Below are 22040 nucleotides of genomic sequence, written 5' to 3' on the forward strand. Positions count from 1 at the left end.
CAGTTGCTAACATTCATTTCTGCATTTTAACCTCTCACAATAAAACATGTGTCACAATAATTGTACTCCTATATACAAGCAAGTGTATTAAGCTGTCACAATAGTAAGCAAGAATAATTTGCTGTCAAAGCAAATTAGGAAAAATTAACAAAAAATGAAAACACAACTCCGAACACAACTACTGTATTCAGAGCCATTGGATGCACATGACCCACATTCAGACTTTTTCTTATCATCAGTTGAAGTAAATGCTGTTTGCACGACATCGATATACCAGAGAGAAATGACCACAATATTGGAAATTTGGAGCACATGAAGCTTTATACAGACACTGGGTAAAGACAATGTCAAATAACAAACTCCAAAATAAACCATTCTCTCTAAACAAACTCATCCATTTCAGTTCGTTGAGTCAGATACCAGAGGAGCGGTAAGAATTGGAATAGGCCAGTTGATCAATAGATAAAAACGAAAAAAAAAAAAGATGGGCCCAAAGATTAAAGATTATACAAGAGAGTGACTAATGCTCTCCAGAAAAATATGTACATTCTATGAACCTGTGAAGCTGACAAGGTACTACCAAAAGAAACAGTTTCCTTTTACTATTTAAGCGGATAATTAGGGCTTCATTTCCAAACCACCACACCACAGAGATCGATCGGTGCGTTTCAAAAATACAATTTTGCAGTTTGTTTCCCAACAGAGATCTCCCCCAAAAGTATGATCATGAAACTCCAACCCGAATCAGTCACTCTCTATCTGCAAGATAGGGAAACAAAAAATAAAGTCAAACAACATAAATTTGGCATCACTTGTCCATCTAGGGCAAGCGGGCAAACATTGAACCATATGTGACCAAGACAATATGTAGGTTTTGTATTTTCCAAAGTACCCAACGATATACAGATTAAAGAAGAAAAGTACGCTCAGAGTGGCAGATAAGATAAAGAGAGGCTGACGGAACAAAGCCAGAAACCACAACCACTGCCCTTGTAGGCCACGTGGGGTATTGTCACTACGTAAACCGTGTGATAGGAGCTCAAATCTCTTTGAACAGTTATGTTTCCAAAATATTGTTTCCCATAGGCTTGGTTCTTGGTTTAAAACAGATGAAAAAAACTCAGGCTCAGTAAGCAATCCTAAGAAAACGGAACCAAATTATACACGGCCAATTGACTCCTCGTTGTCCCCATCATAAAGGGTGTTCCTGGTGCCTCGATGACTGACGACGTTGGCCATGACTCTGGGTCTGATTACCAAGGTGTCCTAGGTTCTCTATTTCGATTAACGTTTCTCTCACGCCACAAACATCCAGGAGGTCTAACAGGGCCCAAGCAAGAGCTGAATCCCACAAGCTCGGATAACATCACATACTTGGTAGGGGGCAGCATTGTGTCAATGATATGAGAGGCTATACCTATGGGGAGGTCAAGCAGTAGAGCTATATATCTATCATTCTAAATTTCTAATACAACTGGTTTCTCATATCCTCTCCACTTCTCACAAACGGATGATCATCCTCCGCGTTGTCCTCTTTTGAAAGAGACAAAATTGCACCTTACATTACACAATCCGCAAAATGGTAGGGAAGAAGTGAAAAATGAAATCCAAGAGTAGACAAAGCGAACAATTTGTTACCTAGACTCGTCTTTAACAAGAATGGAGAGGTTGAGATCCAAGTACATAGGTTAAGTTAGAAGCAGGATCCTTCTAAATAGGGTGCGCTCCCAAGATGGGATCTTCTAAAAAGGGTGCGCTCCCAAGATGGGAGCTGGAATCAGAGCTCCCAAGATGGGAGTTTGACAGGAGAATGGGAGCTTATCGGGCCGTCGCAGTTATTCTCTTACTTTTAAGGGAGTTATGCCATTGTGGAAACAAGAATATGAAAATCATTTGACTCAAGAAGTTTTGCAAATTGAAAATATTTAACTTCCAATAATTACCCTTTAAGATTGGGAAAATTCTCAATAAGTATCACTTTTCCTTTGAATGATTAAGTATTTAAAGATATTATATACATATTTATATATAACCTATATACGCTCCTTAGGAGCTCCCAACCTTAGGAGGGTGCCTCCTCTCCCCCGCATCCGATCCTGTTTTGTGCCAGGCGAGTTGTTTGGGCAAATTATGCAATTTTCCAACACCAACGAAGCCTTAAAATGTAACTTTAAGCATGTGACTACTTGAACGTTGTTTCCAAGGTATCACAAAGCACAAATATAATATGGGACTTGCAAAGTTTCATGCAATGTTCTAGACTAACTGCTTCCTCAATGAGTGTCAGACTACAATGTCGGACACATATTGCATATCCTCGAGTGTCTGACACGTACTTTGCCTACTTACAACTAACAAGAATCCATATAACACAGAAAAAAATTGTTGTGTCCAATTAAACCAAATAAAAGCAAGCCCTAAACTACATCACCATAAGGCATGTAGTCCAGTCTACAAGAAAAAAGAAAAAGAAAATTTTATCGGATGCATGCCTCATAGAATATTTCAATTGGAAATGTTAACTGCACTACTATAAGCTATTACTACCATTTTAACAGGACTTAAAGCAGACAGAATATGCAAATTGAAGTTGGTGCCAAGCTAACACGTACATGGAAATTGAAGATTAAGTTATAGCAGTACGGGAGTGATGATGCAATGAAGGCTTCGATATTCAACCAAAGCCAAATCCTTCACTAGCTTCATGGATAGCAAGGAGTAAGCGTTCTTGAAGCTGTTCCTTGGAGGCATACTCAGGGAGGTCTAGTTGATTGAAGCTGCAAAAATTAAAACAACAGGCTTTTCAGACTCACCCATCCTATGGGAAAAAAAAAAGAAAAAAGAAAGGAGAAAAATAATTGCACACGGTAAAGAGCAAGTAATCTAAGCACCAACCAGGTATGAGCTGATGGTAGCCGCACAGGAGCACCATATGCTTTGTGAATCTGAAATCTCTGAGGACCAGAAATGCCTTGCAATGCTTTAAAACCCTCTAAAGGAACCTTTGGCACAAAAAAAAAAAAGGTATTCAGCAATATAGAAGCACATTACTTATACCCAGCACTAATGCTTTTACTTATACCATCTAACGAGTCACACTAAATGCATCAATACATGTACTACGTAAAGCCCATCAGATGATGGTTAATGTCATGTCAGATGGTAGCCAAATGCGTTATCAAAATGTCATCACCGTAGCATTTCCATACGCACAACTTTTTTTTTGATAAATCCATAGAACAATAGAGATTAAACAAATCGAACATATTCGATCGCAGTTTCTCAAATGAAACACAAACTCAGTAGTACGATAATAGTAGAATGACTATCCGCCATGGACAGGAAACAGAAATAAACATGGAAGAAGATAAATCATGTGTAGGAGATCTAACAAATAGCACAAATCATCTTGCAGTCATATAGATCATAACAAATGTAACTATTATAAGAAAATAGATGCTATTCCATGTGGGGCATCAAGTTACCTTCGATGTACCAGTCACAAACTGCAGCAATCTTGCCATATCTTCCTTGTTAAAAGATTTGACAACCTCCCAAAACCACTGAACAACACTGGAGGCAGCTGTATAGCCAGTATACTCGGTGTTGGCCTTCAGATCATCCACTGCAAGGAAGATAACATCAATATTTCATTTATCCAAAAAATTGCTCCAAGTATACTGCAAATATTAAAGAAGGGCGACAGCATGCCAACTCACAATCAATTTCTGGAAGCCCACTTATTAGAAGCTCAAGCTCTTTATCATTGAAGATTGAGATAAGTTCTCGAGGTATCATTTCATTGAAACCGTCCAGGAAGGAATTAATTTGAGGGCGGATAGCATTTGTCAGAATATGATCAGCCACAAGATCCACATACTCATGCTTTGTTTCTTCTGTGACCCTTGTGTTTCTTCCTCCAGGTTTAAGTTCATAATCAGTAACCTTTCACAAGTAAAATAAAAATTAGGTATGATTTCAAACGAGGTTAACAAGGATGCTCAACTAAACTTCTGACCTCTTCTAACAAAAGCAGATAAACAATTAGATTTTTCCCAAAAAAAAAAAGTTGGGCTATAGATCAATGCATAAGTCAAAAGATGGAGGAAACAATACCTCCGTTTTCTCATAGAGGATATGCTTCTCTTCATCTGCATCCATGCTGAATGTTAGATCAGGTATGTCGCTGACGTCATTCTGAAATAGGGAAAAGGCAAGAACCATTGTTGTTCATAAAATGTGTGAATTGCGGGAAGTAGAAGGGAATCGTATTGAAGTAACTTACCTCCAGCATCCACTTCAAGTTCTTGTAGTAGTCAGGATCTATAGCCTCTATGTCGTAATATGTCACCTTCACACCAAGTATGTGCTTGTAGAAGGACCGAGTGAAATAAACATCCAACAATTGCCCATCAAACAGCGCCTTAGCAACCTATACAGAATACTTGCAATTTAAGTTATAGAATATCAAAGGTTCAACCGACATGCAACTGATTTGGACAAAAATAAAAGGAAATGACAACGCCCTAATCAAGAGAGAAAACTCTGAATGGTTATGAAAGACTTACCACACGGCCCACAAATTTGAAATAAGAAAGATGTTCAGTCTGGTAGACAGAGTTGGGATTTGGCTGAAAGGTTGCGTTGTTTCCCACAGTGGTGAAAAGCAAAGCTCCCTTGTCGAATATTACCCTGGACAGTAATTGATACCACTCTCTTGTCAAACCACCAGCATCAATACCCTCTTCACCTTGAAAATGTACATTTAGTCTACCCTTTAGGTCCTGACTAGTTCGCATCCGCAATTGATTATACGAATCCTCTAGGACATACGCACGTCGAACACTAACCCGCAGTGGGGCAGGTAGGTGTTGCTCATGCTGCTGCCTGATTCTTGAACGGAAATAGGCTCTTTTGTTGTCAAAATCAATCAGCCTTGGGGCCTTCAGCATCATGGAAAGGGATTTCTCCAGCAAACCTGGATTCTGCCTCACAAAAGCATTCAGTAATCGGCGATGCTTCTCAGCAAACTTTCCAAAAGTGACAGCACCATCAAGCCTTTTTCGTAAATCAACTCCACCTTTGGTGGGTGATGGAGCCGAAGTCCCAGCAAACTCTTTGACTTCTCTGGCAGTTATGTCAGCATGATCTTGCTGCATGGTGGCATTGTTTGATTGCAATTTCTCACATAAAACAAAGAAAGACTCAATGAAAGGCAATAATCTTAGAGTTCCAGGAGGAAGAGGAGGAGATGAAGATAAGGATCCAGACACATGTTCCCCTGCATTTGTATTTGACAAAATCGAAGAGAACGAGCTCTGGGCCAATCCTGCCTCAGTTGTGCTTATGCAGTCACTCAGTTCTTGCCATAATGGCTCGAGCGCAACACTTAAATTCCACATAATGGAATGCTCTTCCACTTCTCCATCACCTTCCATCTTATTCCCATCAACATTAGGTGAAGTAAGAGAACTAAGTGTCTGAAGCACGCGGAGAATGGCATGGCCGGCCATAGACCCAGCACTCAAACCTAGCATGTGTGTATTCCTCAATGTAATGAGCTCATTGACGGCTGAATTGCTCGAACTGTGAGCCAGCTCTGAAAGCTCTGAAATAAAGAACTTTCGATGGGGGGCAGCAACAGAGGCCAACTTCATTAGTACCTCTCCAGCAAGTGTGTAGACTTTGTCAGAAAGCCTAAACATTACATAGTGGAAGTTAAACGCACATTCACCGCAGCAGGGAAAAATATAGACAAAAAAGAGACTACGAAGCCCATCCAATGAGAGAGCACAAAACAAAATTGATTAATAATCAAAAAGAATATGTAAACAACTTCAGTAGTTACAACAAGTGGTTTCTTTGCTAACCCAGCATCAAAATTCAGAATTGAACCGATTAGATACATAAGCAAAAATTTAAGACAGCAAACTTTTGCAGAAAAAAGCCAGTATAACATACCCCTCATGGCCAAGAAGGCTGCAAACATTGTGCAAATCAGCTTGTGGGAGCTCCAAGAAGATATTCAATTTATCAGCGCCTTTCTTCTTATCTGATGTGGAAGACTCAGCCCCGGCAATTTTATCATCTTGCTTAGATTCCACTTCAGACAACGGCATATCTTTCTTAACATCACCTGTAGCTTCATCAGGAGAAATATCCTGGGGAATGGCTGCTGCCTGTTCAGATTGGAGTTGACATTCCAACTTTGATGCTGCGGTGCAGACTACAACTTTAATCAGACCCATGACCTGCACCATATTGATGAACCGATAACTATTCAATTTTCCAAATAGCAATACAACCAAATCTAGTCTAGGACAGACCATGGGCTACAAGATTGAAGCATAAGTCCTACCTGCTCAAGATGAGCACTGCTGCGTATGAAAATTGGCTGACTTAACAATCTAAGGAACAATATCAAAGGAATGTCCAATCTCCGAATGCTGAGTGACAGGTTTGATAAATCTTCTCCTTCAATTTTCTCCTTCCCTTTGTCCTTTGTAATTTCTGGATGGTTTGGATTTGAATACTCCGGAACAAGTGAGACGTCAAAGTGGAACAAGATGCTGGCAACTGCAGAATGGTTGGTGGCCAGATAAGTTAAAATCTCAAGTACCCGGCGCAACACCAAGGGCGGAAGACCTGTAGACAGAAGAACTTTCACATAATTCAACATGCGAACCTAAAGAATCAACGATGGAAATATCATGGAATGTTAAGTCAAATCAAAAGGAAAGCAGGTACCATCCACCAATTGAGATCGTCCATAAACCACATTGGATTGACAACCATAAAGCCTCTGGGAATTAACTGTCGTCAATCCACTGACAGGGCTTTCGGTCTCAGGCTTGATCGTGTCAAGTAGAAGCCGAACCAGAGTTGGTCTCGTAACACTGTGCGCACAAAGATTCAGCAACAGCCTCTGTAGAAGGCCTTTCCCAAGAGGCTAACAGGAAGAAGAAAAAACTGTCACCAACTAAATTGAACCTTATAATTCTAAAAATTTAAAATGTTATGCCACAAAAAAAAAAAAAAAAAACTGACAAAAAACTCCGGAGCTCCCCCAAGAAGCTCCCTTATTTCTATCTATTGAAGGAATATAAACTACCTGCGCCAATCTTAGGAGTCGGATCAATGCTTTCAAAGCATGTGCATCCAAAAGCGGCTCCCCTTCAATTTCCTTCAACTTCAAGCTATCTGCAAGAGCAGAAAATGCCCTTCGGCCTACTGTAACACCAACACCTCTGTCCATCACTGCATGTCTGTCAAACCCTAAACCATTCCTCCGAGGGTTAAGTCTGTGGCTACTTCCAAAAAGGCTGCGAGCCTGATAATGACTCATTGCTCTGTCCCTGAGCATTTGTGCTTCAGCAAGTAATGTAGAAGGCAATGCTGACAAAACTGCCTCTGAGCTAGTTAAAAGAACCTGAGATAAAAGCAAATGCCAGGGTTATCCCAATTCTCAGAGAGTAACAAGCAGCAAAGTTCAAGTCTCAAGGTGCAAACCTCTTCACGTAAATCGGCAGGAAGAGTAGCTATGATTGAAGCATTGTCCATCTCAACCGGTTGTCCTTCGGCAAGCTGTGCTACCCTCTGTGCTCGTTGTTGGGCCAAAACTTCTGCTTGAATTTCCGGAGGAAGTGCAGCTAAAAACTCTGGATCAATATCTTCAGCTGAAGGTGGGGCATAAGTTGGATTTGGTGCAGATTGAGCTTGCTGGGAAGCTAGTACTTCTGCCCTGAGATCTTCAGGAAGTGCCTCTAAGAAGGTTGGATCGATACCATTCGCATTTGGAGCCTCGTTATTCAAACTTGTTTGATCAGTCTGAACAGCATCTTGAGCAACCAGAGAGTTCTGGCCCGACAAGGGTTCATCCACCCCAACCTGAGAAGGTAGGGGGAGTTGCTCAACTTGATTGCCTTCCATGACCTCATTGTTCATATCAACATCCAAACCTCCATTGCCCGGAGAATCAAGACAATCACCTGGGTTAGAAATCTCAAAGCCAGAGGTTAGCAATGCATGAGTACTAGACTGGCTATCTGTTGCAGAAGATCCCTCACGGCCCAAATCCTGAAACAGCACATCATAAAGACCTTGTAAGAGCATACGAAACCTTTCATACTATGTATAGATGAAGCAGAAAAAAGATTTACGACTGTCTATACCTGTCCATTGAGGGTTTCATTTCCTTCACCAATTTCCATGCTATCATGACCATCCAAAGCATAGTTCCCAGTGACCACATCACTCAACATAGGCTCATGTTCCTGCAGACATTCATTGGCTTCAACCACCTGTGGATTGCTTTCTTCTTGATGAGGAACACTTTCAACCATCTGATCAGTTTCATGATGAGAAGCTTCAACACCATTCTCATGATGCTGACCTCCAGTCTGCTGACCACCAGTACTATCATTTGCTAGGAGAACATCTGACTGTGAATTTTGTAACTGCCTTTCGGACGAACTGTTGTCAGGAGCAATACTGCGTAATTGAGATGTGAACTGTTCCTCCATTGCCTGTGCAATACTTGCAGCTAGACCACCTGCTTGTGGCTGACCATCGTCTGTCCATCTACCATCACCTGGTCCTCTTCTGGCTGGCAAACGCAAAGACTCCAGACCCACAGAGAAATCAGCCAAGGGTGGTGGTGCCGCACCACCCAACCGGTCACCAAACAGATTAGCTGGTACATGATCATAGGGAAGAACAGGGGCATCAAACATGAAGAACTGAGATACATCAAAGCTTCCAGCTGAGGGTTCCACTTCCCTGGATGAAATGAGGTCCCCAGACTGGGATGGCCTCAAGAGGAGAGGGTGTTGAAGACTGTTTCCTTCTGTAACAGATTGCTCAAAGGAAGTCCTACTTGTCTGGCGGCGACGTTCGAAGCCTAGAGGCCTACGAAGACCGAAAAGGTCATCCACATTCACCCCTTCAAAGGGCTCAGCGGAAACATCAATGAGACCACTTGTAGCTCCAGGTTGCCCTAGCACTTGCAAATGATCTAACCCATCAAGGGCTTCCCTCCATCTTACCTCTATCACACGGTTTTCATGAAATTCATCGTCCTCTTCTTCATCAACCATATCATCATTGTATTCATCCCCCAAGCCAGTATCATCATGGTCTTCTACATCTGTATCAGCTAGAGACATCAGACCAGTACCATCTGCTGCTATATCCTCGTCCTCATCCTCCCCATCATCATCATCCTCATCATCATCACCATCATCCCCAATGTCATCATCTTCATCACCCATATCATCATCCGCCCTGTGCTCAACGCGAAAAGTCATCTCAATCTGGTTTCTATTGTTTAACACGTCACCTTCCTCAATTTCTTCACGCATGAAATCAATCCCAAGCTCCATAGGTGGATTAGCAATTACAGTCTCTTCCGCGTCAATTCTCATATCCTGCTCCATTGACTCATTTCGGTTGTCATCATTATCACCTTGATTCTGAGATGTTCCCATGTGCTGCTGCGGCATATCTTCTGCATCACTAACTTCCCGTTGACTGCTCCTGCTCAGATTGGGCTCCCCAGTCTCAACTACCGCCAGTGTAACTGCTTGATCATCGGACCTACCATTGGAAACAGTGGACTTTTTCTTGGTAAGGGCATCGGATCGGAAGACCTGCTCACTAGCATTAGCGGCACGTGTTAGGCTTTCCAAAGCCTTAACTATAAGGTTCACTAGTTTAGGAGCCTCAGGATGGTCCAAATCAATCACCTGAAGAATGCTGGTAAGAGACTGAACCATTCCACCATCTATCATACTTTTTGCAATGTCAGGTGAGCACCCAGAACCAGGTAAGCTGCCGGAGGATGAGTTTTTTGACAAAATGGAATATACCAGGTCAGCAAAAGCAACAACCCTTTTATGTGGAAACAGGCTGCTCTTGGAAGAACTGCTCTCCGACTTTGAAAATGAAGATAAAGCTTTCACAAGTTCATTGATTACTCGCCTACGTCCTTCACTAGAACGACCACACAAAACCACCAGAAACCATGAGGCTTTTTCAGACAACTTGCTTCTCCATTCATCAGGTCCAGCATTTTTATCTGTGGACAGGGGAAGAAGTCGATGCAAAACATGATGCAGTATGCCACCAGGTCCAGGACTTTCTAAATGATTAAATCCCCGCAATTGGCACGGTTCTGAATCCCGTCTCAGTATAACCCCAACTGCATGGACATACATCAGAAGAATGTCACTCAACAGTTTCAAAACGAAAGTCACCTTAGCTAGTGCTGCAGATCTCTCTGATAGGTTGTCTGTCTCAACCTTCTTTGTCTCCTCAACCTTTGATTTACCCTTTACCTTCGAAGCAGCTTCATCCACCTCCATAGCAGTAGAGTAACTACCACAGTCCTCGTCCCCTTTAGGCAAAGGATATTTCCATAGAATTTCAAGAAGCTGATCAATTACCTGAGTAAGATTTGCAGGAATCTTTTTGTGGCCTTTGGGAGACTTACCAGGGGCATCATGGGTGTTACTTTCAGGAATCTTTACACATTCATTAGAAGATGCTGCAATTTCAACACCAGATGCCTTAGATTTGTCCTTTTCCCTTTCCTTTGATAACACCACTATAGTCCTCCCTCCTGATGACTCCAACTGACAAACAGCAGTTGCAGCTTTCAGAAAAACCCCTGGATCTCTTGAGATAACAGGAGCCATTGATGTCAAAAATGACCGGGGGGAAACACGACCAGCATGACGATTTCCAGTAAGAGTTTGCCGTATCTCCAGTTCCATAGCTGTTTGCAGTGTCTGAGGATCCTCAAGTAAATGACGGATGATGGCAGATGCCAGGGTGTCATATCCAGGAAAGAAGCAACTTCTTGGAAGACTAAAGAGAGCAACCAGGCCTCCCTTCTCAAGGAAGAGCAGAGCCAGAGCGTGTGTTTTTGTCAAGCGGGCACATAATTGTAGAACAGCTTGCATGACCACAGCTGGGACGTGCTGACTGATTAGGTCACACGCGACAGTCAGTACCTTATGACTCTCCTCAATAGTCAGATAGCCAGTAGATTTTCCAAAAATCTTCTCAAATGTAGTTTCAGTTTCTTCTTCATGAGTTTCTGGAGTTGATTTTCTCTCAGTAACTACTTCCAATGCTGACAATGCATTTTGCTCAGCAGATGAATCAGGTAAAGGACCTGCTGCAATTCCTTCAGTATTATCTGAAGAAACTCTAGGCCTGGACTGTAACAAAATATCCAAGATAAGAAGCAGAGTACTAATGCATTTCGGAGCCAAAACCTCACTTCCCAAGCCAATTTGATCCCTGAAGTTCATCAATATATCAATGGCCACGGAGACAACACCATTTTTTGCAGCCATTTCTCTTGCACATCCATCTTCGGAAAGAAGCAATGCCAAAATATGAGACACCATACTCAAAGCACTTGTATCCTTCGTAAATTCTAAAGGACAAAGCTTAAGCTGCTGAATAAGATAAGACGTCACTGTTTGGCGATCTTCTCCTTTGTTCCTATTACACAGGGTTACAAGCAAGTCCGTCAATGGGAATGCCATAGAGTCACTACTCTGGAACAATTTCATCGCTGCAGCAAGAATATCATCAACAGGTGGTGCTTTTGTTTGTCCCACCTCTGTCAAAACATCAACTGATTTATCAACGCTATCAACTTTAGATGATTCTGAAGAATTCCCCAAAGATAGAGCAAGTGCCCGAGCCAGTTCATCATCCTCATGTACTGGGTCTTCAGCATGACTAAACAACCATTCCATAGCCATCTCAACGCTATTTCTTTCAACGCGTCTCAATGCTTCCTCTGCCCTTTCCCTTGTAAAACCCATCTCCACAATTGTAGAAATAGTAGCTTCATCAGGTGGGGGGGCCATGAACCTCTGGTTTGTACTACCTGTCACACCACTGCGATTTCGCTTGACGTCTCCAACACCAGAATACACATGAGTAACAAGAGCAATAATTGAAGTGATAAAACTAGGGCTACAACTGGAAAACATGGGATGGTTCCACACCGGAAGTATGACATCCAGAACCTGAGACTGGAGCATGCGAACAAATGCCTCTGGGTCCCTTGGAACAGGAAACAATCCAATGGACAAACCAACTGCAGGCTGAACAAGCAGTTGGGCCTGGGATGTAGAGTTTGAAGACAGGAGTGTAGAAGAATTAACAAAATACTCAAGCAATCGACAATAGCTCTGTAATGTATCAAGCAACCATGAATTGTGAGATAATTTGCTTGCTTCACCAGGTTTCTCATGACCAATAGAAGACGTTGGAATAGAGCACGGGGGCGTCCATAACAACTGGCTTGTAGCTTCAAATGTGGTAAGTAGTTCCCTAAAGGTTCCATGGACATAAAAGTTGTTTACCATTGCTGTATAAGAAGTTCGCCGCCTGTTATCAAATGTAAGTGCAGCCATGTCACTCACAACCTTTCCAAGATAGCGGCACTTCACTGACATAGAGGTACCAGTCCCTGTGCAGGTAGAATACCCTGAGAAACTAAAAGCCTCAAGAAAAACTTTAGCAAGCGCAGAGCCAATGCTCTTTGAAGCTGAACTCAACGGTCCAGACTCAGTTCTACGACGATTTGGTGATGTGAATCCTTTGACAAGAGCGGTGAAGAAAGACCGGACAGTTGAAGCGAGTTTGCTCAGAGTTTCCGAAACAAGAACTTCAGGACTTTTCTTCTTCACATCCAGGGAAGAAGTTTCAAGTGAATTGGCTGAAACTTCTGAATCGAAGTTCAAAGCTTCTACATACCTCCCCATCCTTCCACCCCTGATCCGTGTTAACCCATGCCGACTGCGACGGTTAAAGCCTTCACCAGATCGAACTACTGAAAGAAAATCACGTTCTGCCCCCCAATGGGATTGAGAACCATTCCTGACATAAAGAGGGTTCATGTATGTCACCATAGGGATGTTCCCGTCATCGTCACTCTCTCTCCCAACAGCATTGGATGCAGCTGCATCTGTATCTGCCCTTTCAGATTCTAGTTCACCACTTTGCTTCTCATCCACCTTGGAATCACAACAGAGAGAAATCTGCCACAGTATTTCCCTGTAAGCCTTCCCAAGATCTTTCAATACATCAGCATCTGCAGTACCAAGCTCAGAGACCACAGTAGTATTTCCCTTCAACAGCGAATTGGAAAGAGACAGAATGCCTTCAAGACTGGAGAGACATCTCAAGACATTCATCTGCTTCGAAGCTTCTAGCTGAACAAGGTGCGTCCCCCCAACTGAAACTAAAAGTTCGTTGGTCGACTTCAAATGCTCTCTCAAGAAAGAACATACAGCTTTAGCAAGGGAAGCAGAATTCTGCGCAGAGAAGTTCTTGAAGGCCACAGAGATGCTCTGACCGACAGACATTGAAAGAGGCACTAATGGCAAAGTAAATAACTGCAGAATAGCGTCAATTCCCTTCTTCTCAACAAATATCCGACAGGTGTCAGAATTCTGAAGTATTGTTTCAAGAAGACGAGCAGCATTGCTTATACAGTCAGGAAGAAAAGACTCAACACTTACCAATGAGGCATCAGGAGTGGGCTCAGTGGACTGCTCAGTCTTATCAACCTTACATGATTCCTTGTCATCTGAGGGAGCCAAATTCTTCTCTTCCGCATCAGTTTCCATGGGAACTGGAATTGAACCACAGAGAGAATCAGTTGATGAGGAAGAAGCTTCTACCCCAGACCCAATCTTTGCTATAGCATTCAAAATTTCAATCAACATGTCTACTCCAGAACCACGCAATGAAGATGCATGACGCATTAGTTCATCAAGACCACCAGACAAAGATCCAGGAGTGTCACCAGTAAGGGCACGCAGGTAGGACCTTGTAGTAAATATTTTCACAAAGCACCTCAAAGCATTGCGATCTTTAACAGCCTGAAGACCATTGTTATTGAGGCACAAGGCATCCAAGCATGGAGGTATGCATGTTATGGCTTCTGCAGAGCAGAGGACGCCATCCATTATAGCATCTATGAAGGCAGTTAGAAGACCAGCTGCTTCTAAGACGGGGAAACAAGTAGGATCTTTATGAATGAGATCACTCATGACAGTTGCTGCAAGTGAGAACACCCCACCACCAAAATCTTTTGCTCTTGTAAAGATACTGCATAAGCAATGCGGCAACAAACTCTCCTCGGAGCTATAAATACGAGCAGTGCTTCCCGGGGCATAGGTACCCAGAGATATGGCACGTAGTAAGGCTTTCATCAGTAGCCGCCGATGATGCGCAACCAATGCCTCAGAATAAAGACATTGCATGTTGTCTAGCTCCGTCGACGACCCAGCACCACCTACCTGTGAACTACTGCATTCAGAACTATCTACCTCAGTAGAAGCACATTGCTCTTTTGAACCATTTTCAACGTAAGATATCTCAACTTTCAACCGTGAGATGGTATCATCTAAACCCCCCAAGTCTCTAAATAATGCAGCAGCTGGGTTGCTGTAGTCCATAAAAGCCTCTAGAATATGTACAGCCATGCTGACCAAATGCAAATGTTGGGGATCTGTATCTTTAAGAAGAGGAAGAAGCGTTGGTATGAATCCTGCTTCACGCATGGCTGCACAACCCGATGATGACGAGACCAAAACAGTGACAAGAGATAATAAAGCCTCCGCAAAAAATATAGACCACTTTGAGGAATTACTAACAATGGAATCAATGGCCTTTTGCATTAGACTAGACAGAATGCCACGGTGCCCACCTGAGGTTACGGCAGCCAACACACTAGGCTGGCGAGACCGGTCTAGACAAAGAGCAACCAAGGAAAGCAGGCTCAGAATTCGAATCTTTTCAGGAACCGCATCGTCATAGCTCAGTAATGAGACCAACTCATTAATGAACTCAGGCTCAGTGTTAAAGAAAGAGACCAAGTCATCAGTATTGCCACATGCTTGAACAAGAACTATGAATGCATACAGGCGAATGCACGTATACTGTTGCCGTGCTGCTAAAGAGCTGAAAGCCCGTGCAAACCGCAATCTTGTCAAAAGAGAGAATCTTAAACTTGGGGGTACTTTGTAATCCATGACTAACTTATTCAAAAGCTCAAGATCGGACTCTTGATAAGCATTAATGTTAGGCAAATGAATGATTTTTAAACCTTGGGTTCGCAGTTCAGCAGCCAGAAGTTCATCGGAAGATTCTTCATTTGATCCATAGAACTCGAAATGGAGGGTCGAACCAAGCTCATAAGCAATCGGCTCAGATCCATCATCTATGGCACATGTAACTAATCCAAGGCCTTCATCCTTTCCCCCCCAACCCTGTGCAAAAGCAAATAACTTCGAATTCAAAGAAGCATCTCTTATTATATACTTTCCAATTGTTTTCTTCAAGAAAGATGCCAAAGTTTGCAGGCAAGCCTCAACCACATCTGCATCGGTGGAAGCAAGCAGAGAAGAAAGGTGATGCTGCATCCACAAAACAATAAAAAAGTGAAAATCATGTCGAAAGAGGGGTGGAATCAGTATAACAGGGTGAATTTCTATTGCCATCAGGAAACACCAGAAAAATACAGAAAATATCAATTTCAAAAAATATACATGCTGAAAAGCTACATAAGTCATATTTAAGCAGAAAAAAAATACCTCATAAGAACTATAGAGGTGCTTATTTGTACAGTTCTCCAGAATTATCCTTATAACACGAAGAATTTGAAGAACAGCTTCTCTTGGGAAAGGAGGATCAGATTCCAAAAAGCTATCCTCAACATGCAGATCCTTCCTTGTTTTTACGTATTTCTCAAAAAATGTGTTGAAATGATTAAAAAGATCAACCCAATGATGAAAATCTCCCTGCATGATGAACACAAACCTGCATCAATCAAACTGCAAAGAAGTAGAACTACATTCCAAGTACAGGCTGCAAACGTACCTTTTCGAACTCCCAAACAAAACCTTTCAGAGGCTCCTCGATATTTGCAAGTGGAGTATCTATTACACCATTGATGAAGGATCTAATTTTTGGAGGCTGCCAAAAAACAATGAACAAGACAATTATCATATTTTTCGGTATCAGTAAACCCTTGCTCAGTTATGATAAAGACTAACAGACAAAAGACAAGCAAAAAATGGAGAAATAGAAGAAATTTTTTCCCTTTAATGCTACCCAATATGACGAGAGAGAGAGAGAGAGAGAGAGAGAGAGAGAGTTTTGGTGAGATTAATTGCCCATGCCCAGATAGTCAGAGATGATTTGTTTCAAATAACACATGAGCAACTCCACACTTGCAATATATATCTCCAAAAACATCTCCCTTCATGACTACTGCCCCTGTGCAGTTGCCAAGAAACACCTAAGCTGCCCTCTGTATATTAACAAAACTCATCCTTATATTCTTTGAAGAAAATTTTGTTGAAAAGCCGGGATGCCCAAGAAACCAAAACCGCAAAACCCCCCATGCAACACCTAGCGTCTCCAAAAAGGGTGTACCCAGTGCACAGAAGGGTTGATGTATGCAACCTTACCCCTACAAGTAAAGAGGTTGTTTCCGATAATCATACCCATGACCTTCAAGCCACAATGACCCAGATTTATGCTGCGCCAGGTCTGGCCATGCAAAACATAGCTTCTCTAACTCTACAAATTTTGAAAAGCAATTACATAAACCAGTGTTCTAAAACTCGGCATTACTCGGCGAGTACTCTCCGAATACTTGCTACTCAGTGCCTGGCCGAGGCGAGTTAGGGCTACTCTGTAGGAATTACTCAGCCAGCAGATTACTCGGCATTACTCGGCGTTACTCAGTGAGTACCCGGCGAGTCGCGATTACTCGGTAAATCGGGATTACTCGCCGAGTTGGGAAGTCAGGAGAAAATCGAAAATAAACTGAAAAACTCGGGGTAAAATACGTAATATGTTAAATTTGAGGGGTCTTTAGTGAAGAAAATACATAATATGTTAAATAGAAGAAGAAGATTTTGTGTCGGAAGATGATACTGAAGAGGAGGTAGATGAGGATTTTGAGTATGAGTCCGATGGAGACCAAGTTATGGAGGGATATAGAGAAGAAGAGGAGGAATAATTGACTACTAATTTGTAATTTCGTTCTTGGTTTCATTTGGTTTGAACATTGAACTTTGTAATTGACCAGTAATTTCGTACTTGGTTTCATTTGGTTTGAATGTTGAACTTTGTAATGGACTAGTAATTATGTACTTGGTTTCATTTAATTTGAACTATAAACATTGAACTTCTCATTATGCATTATGAATATCATTTGGGGAACATTTAAAAAAAAAAAAAACTGAGTAATTGCTACTTGCCGAGTACTCGGCCTCCAAGGTACAAGGTGGCCAGCCGAGCGACTACCGAGTAGCGAGTTTTAGAACATTGACATAAACTGTCAAAATCTACCCCTCAACTACAATAGAGGTTCCACCATATCTCAACAAACCACCTGTCGTTTGAGATAAGAGAAAGAGACGTTGTCTCTACAATGGCTGAATCGTTACTTTCATCATACATAAATAGTTTGTTGTTTCTTATCTTGGCTCCAATAAACCTAGGTACTACATCATAGGCACATTGGGAACGTAGATAATTGTAATCATATACATATAAAATGATAGCAATAGAATGCCAATCCTCGGGCCAATTTCTAGATGAGATTCTAGATGATGAAAATCCGACATAAAACCTAGTTCCGCCAGATTTGATATAGGAGTATCTTCATTCATTTCCATCCAACACCAAAAGTGGTGTTTTGCTTTGTGTGAATTTAAAACCATCGGTTTCAATTTAGATTCCGAAAACGCATTTCCTCCCTTCTATTAAATTGTCTGCATAAAGCCCACCATACTTGCTACACGGCGGAATCCATCCTCATCCCAAAATTCCAGAGGAACATTGTAGTTTTTAGCCCTGACTGGAACTCTCTTAGGGCTATCTTTAGACTTTACTACTCAAACTGCGTTATATACGCATCACCAATACATTCGCAGGGTTCATCGTGACAGGAGCTTTTGCTCACGGAGCTATATTTTTCATTAGAGATTATAACTATGTAGCATCTACATCGAGAACATTTGGATTTAAGAACATTTTAGTAAAGAAAGGCATCAAAGGGATGCCACCGTATTCAACCCACCAAACAAAAAATTATCAAACACTAAATTCCACCTATACAAAAGTTCTTAATCAAACTCTATCTCAAATAACTCCTGATCCCAGTGAAACATTATCATTTTCTAAACCGCATCACACTAGCATTCTCTGATAGCCATTCAAGGCATCCATTATCCAAAAAAAAATGTGTGGCGTAATCGTAATACTCCTTTTGTTACATCTCAGGAAGATGCTAGCAGGTGATAACTTACCATCAGAAACAAACAAAAAGAGACATGGAATTCTCATCTTTTAGATATTCAAAACACATTTTCGGTTTCCCTGTTGAATAAAAAGGGAGGGACTAAATTCTTGAGTAATCAAATCTGACCACCATCACAATGCCATATAACCACCTAAATTGTTTCTTCTTCTGTATCAACATTCCAAACAGAAAATAGCAAAACACAATAGTAACATAGGTAATCAACATGAAAAGTTAATGCATATCGCAATAAAATTCAAGCTTCGCTGTGAACATTTTATACACTCTTGATACGGCAACCAACATTCGATCTTACAAACCCAACAGTGACACAAAACCCGCTTCAAAATTCGCAGAGAAGTAAAAATCTATTTTTCTGATTGTTTTCAAAGAATTAAGAAAACACACACACACACACACATATATATATATATATAGCTGATTTCTACATTCCCCTTTTTACTATATACACTCCCTTTTTTGTCTTTATTTGGTGTGAATTTACTCTATTGCCCCTTAATGTGTGAAAAATTGAACTTATGAAGGGTAAAAAAGTTAATTCACATGAATGAGGACAAAAAAGGAGTGTCTATGGTAAAAAAGGAAATGTAGAAATCAATTCTCTCTCTCTCTCTCTCTCTCTCTCTCTATATATATATATATATATATATATATATATATATAGCTCTCTCTCTCTCTCTATAATATATATATAGAGAGAGAGAGAGAGTAGAGAGAGAGGGAGAGAGAGAGAGAGAGAGAGAGAGAGAGAGAGAGAGAGTACAAGAAAGAGAGAAAAACAAGAGTTACACAGCAAGCGAGCTCATACACTCCAACCTACAATCTCAAAGACTGGTCGGTGTACGCATGACAGGCAATAGATGATTCCAGTCCCTCTACATGTATTATCTATTTTTATACGATTAAATTCTTTTATATTGTTTACCCCAAAAAAAAAAAACTTCCTTTATGTTCTTCGCTAATCAGATGTTTTACTACTTTAGTATGTAACTAACAATTTGGGAATTCCCAAATCGTAAATAGGAGCCTACAAAACAAACAAACAACATTGTTCGCTCAAACAATAAACATCTGGGACATGAATTTCGAAGCATGGATCTGACACCCCACGTTTCAAAGTTTGTGTCTACAAATTTCTGATTGCGCCAATAACATTACCCAAAAGAAGAGATACACAGCAAATAAGCTCATACACTCCAACCTACAATCTTCAATAATCTCAAAGACCGGTTGGTGTATGCATGACAGGAAATAGTTAATGATTCCAGTCCCTCTACTTGTATTGTCTCTTTTATGATTAACTTCCTTTAGGTTCTTCACTAATCAGAGGTTTTACTATTTTAGTATTGTACTTAACGATTTGGGAATCCAAATCGTTCGTAAATAGGAGCCTACAAAACAAACAATCAACATTGTGTGAACCTCAGAGACATGAATTTCGAAGTTTGGATCAAAAACTCAAAGTTTATGCCTACGTATTTCTGATTGCGCCAATAACATTACCCAAAACACATTTTTTTTACCAACAACCAAAATCAATAACAGAGAACTTTCTGTAACTATCTAACTCCATAGACAAACATTGATCGATCACTTTCAGATTGATAGTTCAGTAACAGGCGCCAAACAAAGAATTAAAAACACAATCAATAAAATAAACCCTAGAAAACCACACTCTTTGCAGTTTATAAGAGCAATTAAAAATAAATCGATTAATTATGCAATATATCAAGTGTATCTATCTCACCACTTCTAAAGCCCTCCGCCTCTTCAACTTCATCTTGAGAAATCAAACCAGTGAATAGAGCATTACACGATTAAAAGATGAGGCGGTGAATCGGTCGATGGGATTGGTGAACGAATATCAAGTCCAAGGAATATAGATAGGACGGACAATTGAGATTAGAAAGACGGGAAAGGGAGAGCGGGATGATTGGATAGATTTGTGATCGAGATTTTCTAGGGTTTTCGGGGAAGGGTTTTTGGTCGATCGATTGGGACGAAGAAGAGTGTTTGAGAGAGAGAGAGAGAGAGAGAGAGAGAGAGAGGTTATGAGGGGAAGATAACTTTTCTGAGGGGAAATAAATAGAGAAGACAGCACGGGGAAAGGAGAAATTGGGAAGAACAAGGATTACTTGCTTGTTCGGTAAATTCGTATTTGGATATTTATCTAAAGTTATATATATTATATGCATTTGATTTAATAAAAACAATATGAAGTTATAAAAGTTGATTTTTTACAAGTAAAAAGTCATAAAATTCAATTTCTTAAAATTTTATTGTTGATGACTAATTTTAATTTAGAATTGTAGTGTTGTGTTTTTCAAACTTTGCATAATACTTAAATGACCGCGCGTTTTCAAACTACAAATCAAAAGAATGAAAATTATATTTTAAGTACGAATGGATGAAACGCTCTTTTTTTATAAACTAATTCATTTATTTTTTCTCGCGAACTGTGACATTGTTTTTAGGGTAGAGTGACAGAAAAAATGACTCACCCGTCAAAAGTTCATTTTCTTCGCAAACGAAATTTCTAAACAAACAAGAGTTCATAGAAAATGAAAAGGACGGAACAATGAACTCGATTGTTCAAGCTAACTTTTTTTTAATGACCCTTGGTTAGCTCTTTGCTGTTGTGGTTGGGCACTTAGGTGCCAATTTCGGATTATGTCAGACTATCGTACGTAGTAAGATTGTCTAGAGAGAAAAACAAAAAACTATTTAAACAAAAGCTAACTATTTCTATGTGATGACTTTTTCTTCTTCGCTAAGATTTCTAATTGAACATCAAGATTATGGACATGTGCTTAGGTAGACCCACAGCAACAAAAGCTGGGTCAAACTTGTGGGGACAGTGAAGCTGGAAGTGAAGTGAGCCTATAGTCCAGCACTTGAAGACAGAAGTTGTGCTAAACTTGAAGAAAATATGTTATACCAGTTTAGCTTGTATATTCTGTTAAAAAAAGGGTTTAGCTTAGTATTGGATCAAGGATTTATATCTAACTATTTTAACAAAAATGGCTTTTGCCGATCAAAAGAAAAATTAAGTATTAGCGGGGGAAATTGTTGAAGAAGAGGGAAGAAAAGGGAAATGAGTTGACCATCTGACCCTTTTTCTCTTGGCACTTAAGTGCACTATTGATACCGTTGGACCAGAGGCCTCATGATTCCACCCATACTTGATTACATGATCGAAAAGAAACTAAAAGGTTCGCACAGTTTAATTGCTACCTCCTTTAATATGATATATTTGAGCAGTTTTTAAGATTTCTTTGCATCATTATTTGGCTACCATGTGAAGATTTTTTTTTGTCTAAAATCCCTTTCATAAGGAAAAGAAGGTATACCATCTAGAAAATACAGATACATGAGTAGACCTCCCTCCTTTTTTTGTGTGGAGAATGTGAGTAGACTTCCAAAGCATCCACAGGAAAGAACAATATTCTCTCCAAGGAACAATAAAATTTGATCCAGCCAATCAATTGGTTTCTTCCTACTATGGGTAACTTGATTCCTTAATGTACCTTATATTTTTCTTTGGAAAGGGTGCAAGGAAAGTTGTTTTAGTGGGAAAGTATATTATTCCTTTCCGTAGGTTCACTATTTTTTTAACAGCAATGCTAGGAACAAAGCTTTAAAACACGACTTCTAACACAGTTACATTCAG

General features: G+C 40.6%; 1 protein-coding gene across 4 annotated transcripts; it reads right to left on the reverse strand.

Annotated features, from left to right (window-relative positions):
- Positions 1-352: 352 nt before the first annotated feature.
- LOC131322582 (E3 ubiquitin-protein ligase UPL1-like) lies at positions 353-20436 on the reverse strand. Of its 4 annotated transcripts, none has more exons than XM_058353945.1 (17): positions 20118-20436; positions 15913-16008; positions 15627-15833; positions 8172-15449; positions 7510-8076; positions 7112-7429; positions 6748-6949; positions 6359-6645; positions 5962-6251; positions 4569-5697; positions 4286-4432; positions 4117-4197; positions 3720-3945; positions 3486-3625; positions 2896-3002; positions 2613-2777; positions 353-759 (listed from the first exon to the last, which is right to left on the reverse strand). In XM_058353945.1, exons 1-16 carry the CDS (start codon positions 20148-20150, stop codon positions 2675-2677), a joined length of 11211 nt encoding a protein of 3736 aa, XP_058209928.1. In that variant the 5' UTR covers positions 20151-20436; the 3' UTR covers positions 353-759; positions 2613-2674. The 4 variants fall into 4 exon arrangements, with proteins under 4 accessions (XP_058209928.1, XP_058209926.1, XP_058209925.1 ...); XM_058353943.1 differs by having other exon boundaries at positions 2644-2777; positions 6359-6660; XM_058353942.1 differs by having other exon boundaries at positions 6359-6660.
- Positions 20437-22040: the final 1604 nt, after the last annotated feature.

Source organism: Rhododendron vialii, chromosome 4a, assembly GCF_030253575.1.
Source record: "Rhododendron vialii isolate Sample 1 chromosome 4a, ASM3025357v1".
NCBI classification, from domain to species: domain Eukaryota; kingdom Viridiplantae; phylum Streptophyta; class Magnoliopsida; order Ericales; family Ericaceae; genus Rhododendron; species Rhododendron vialii.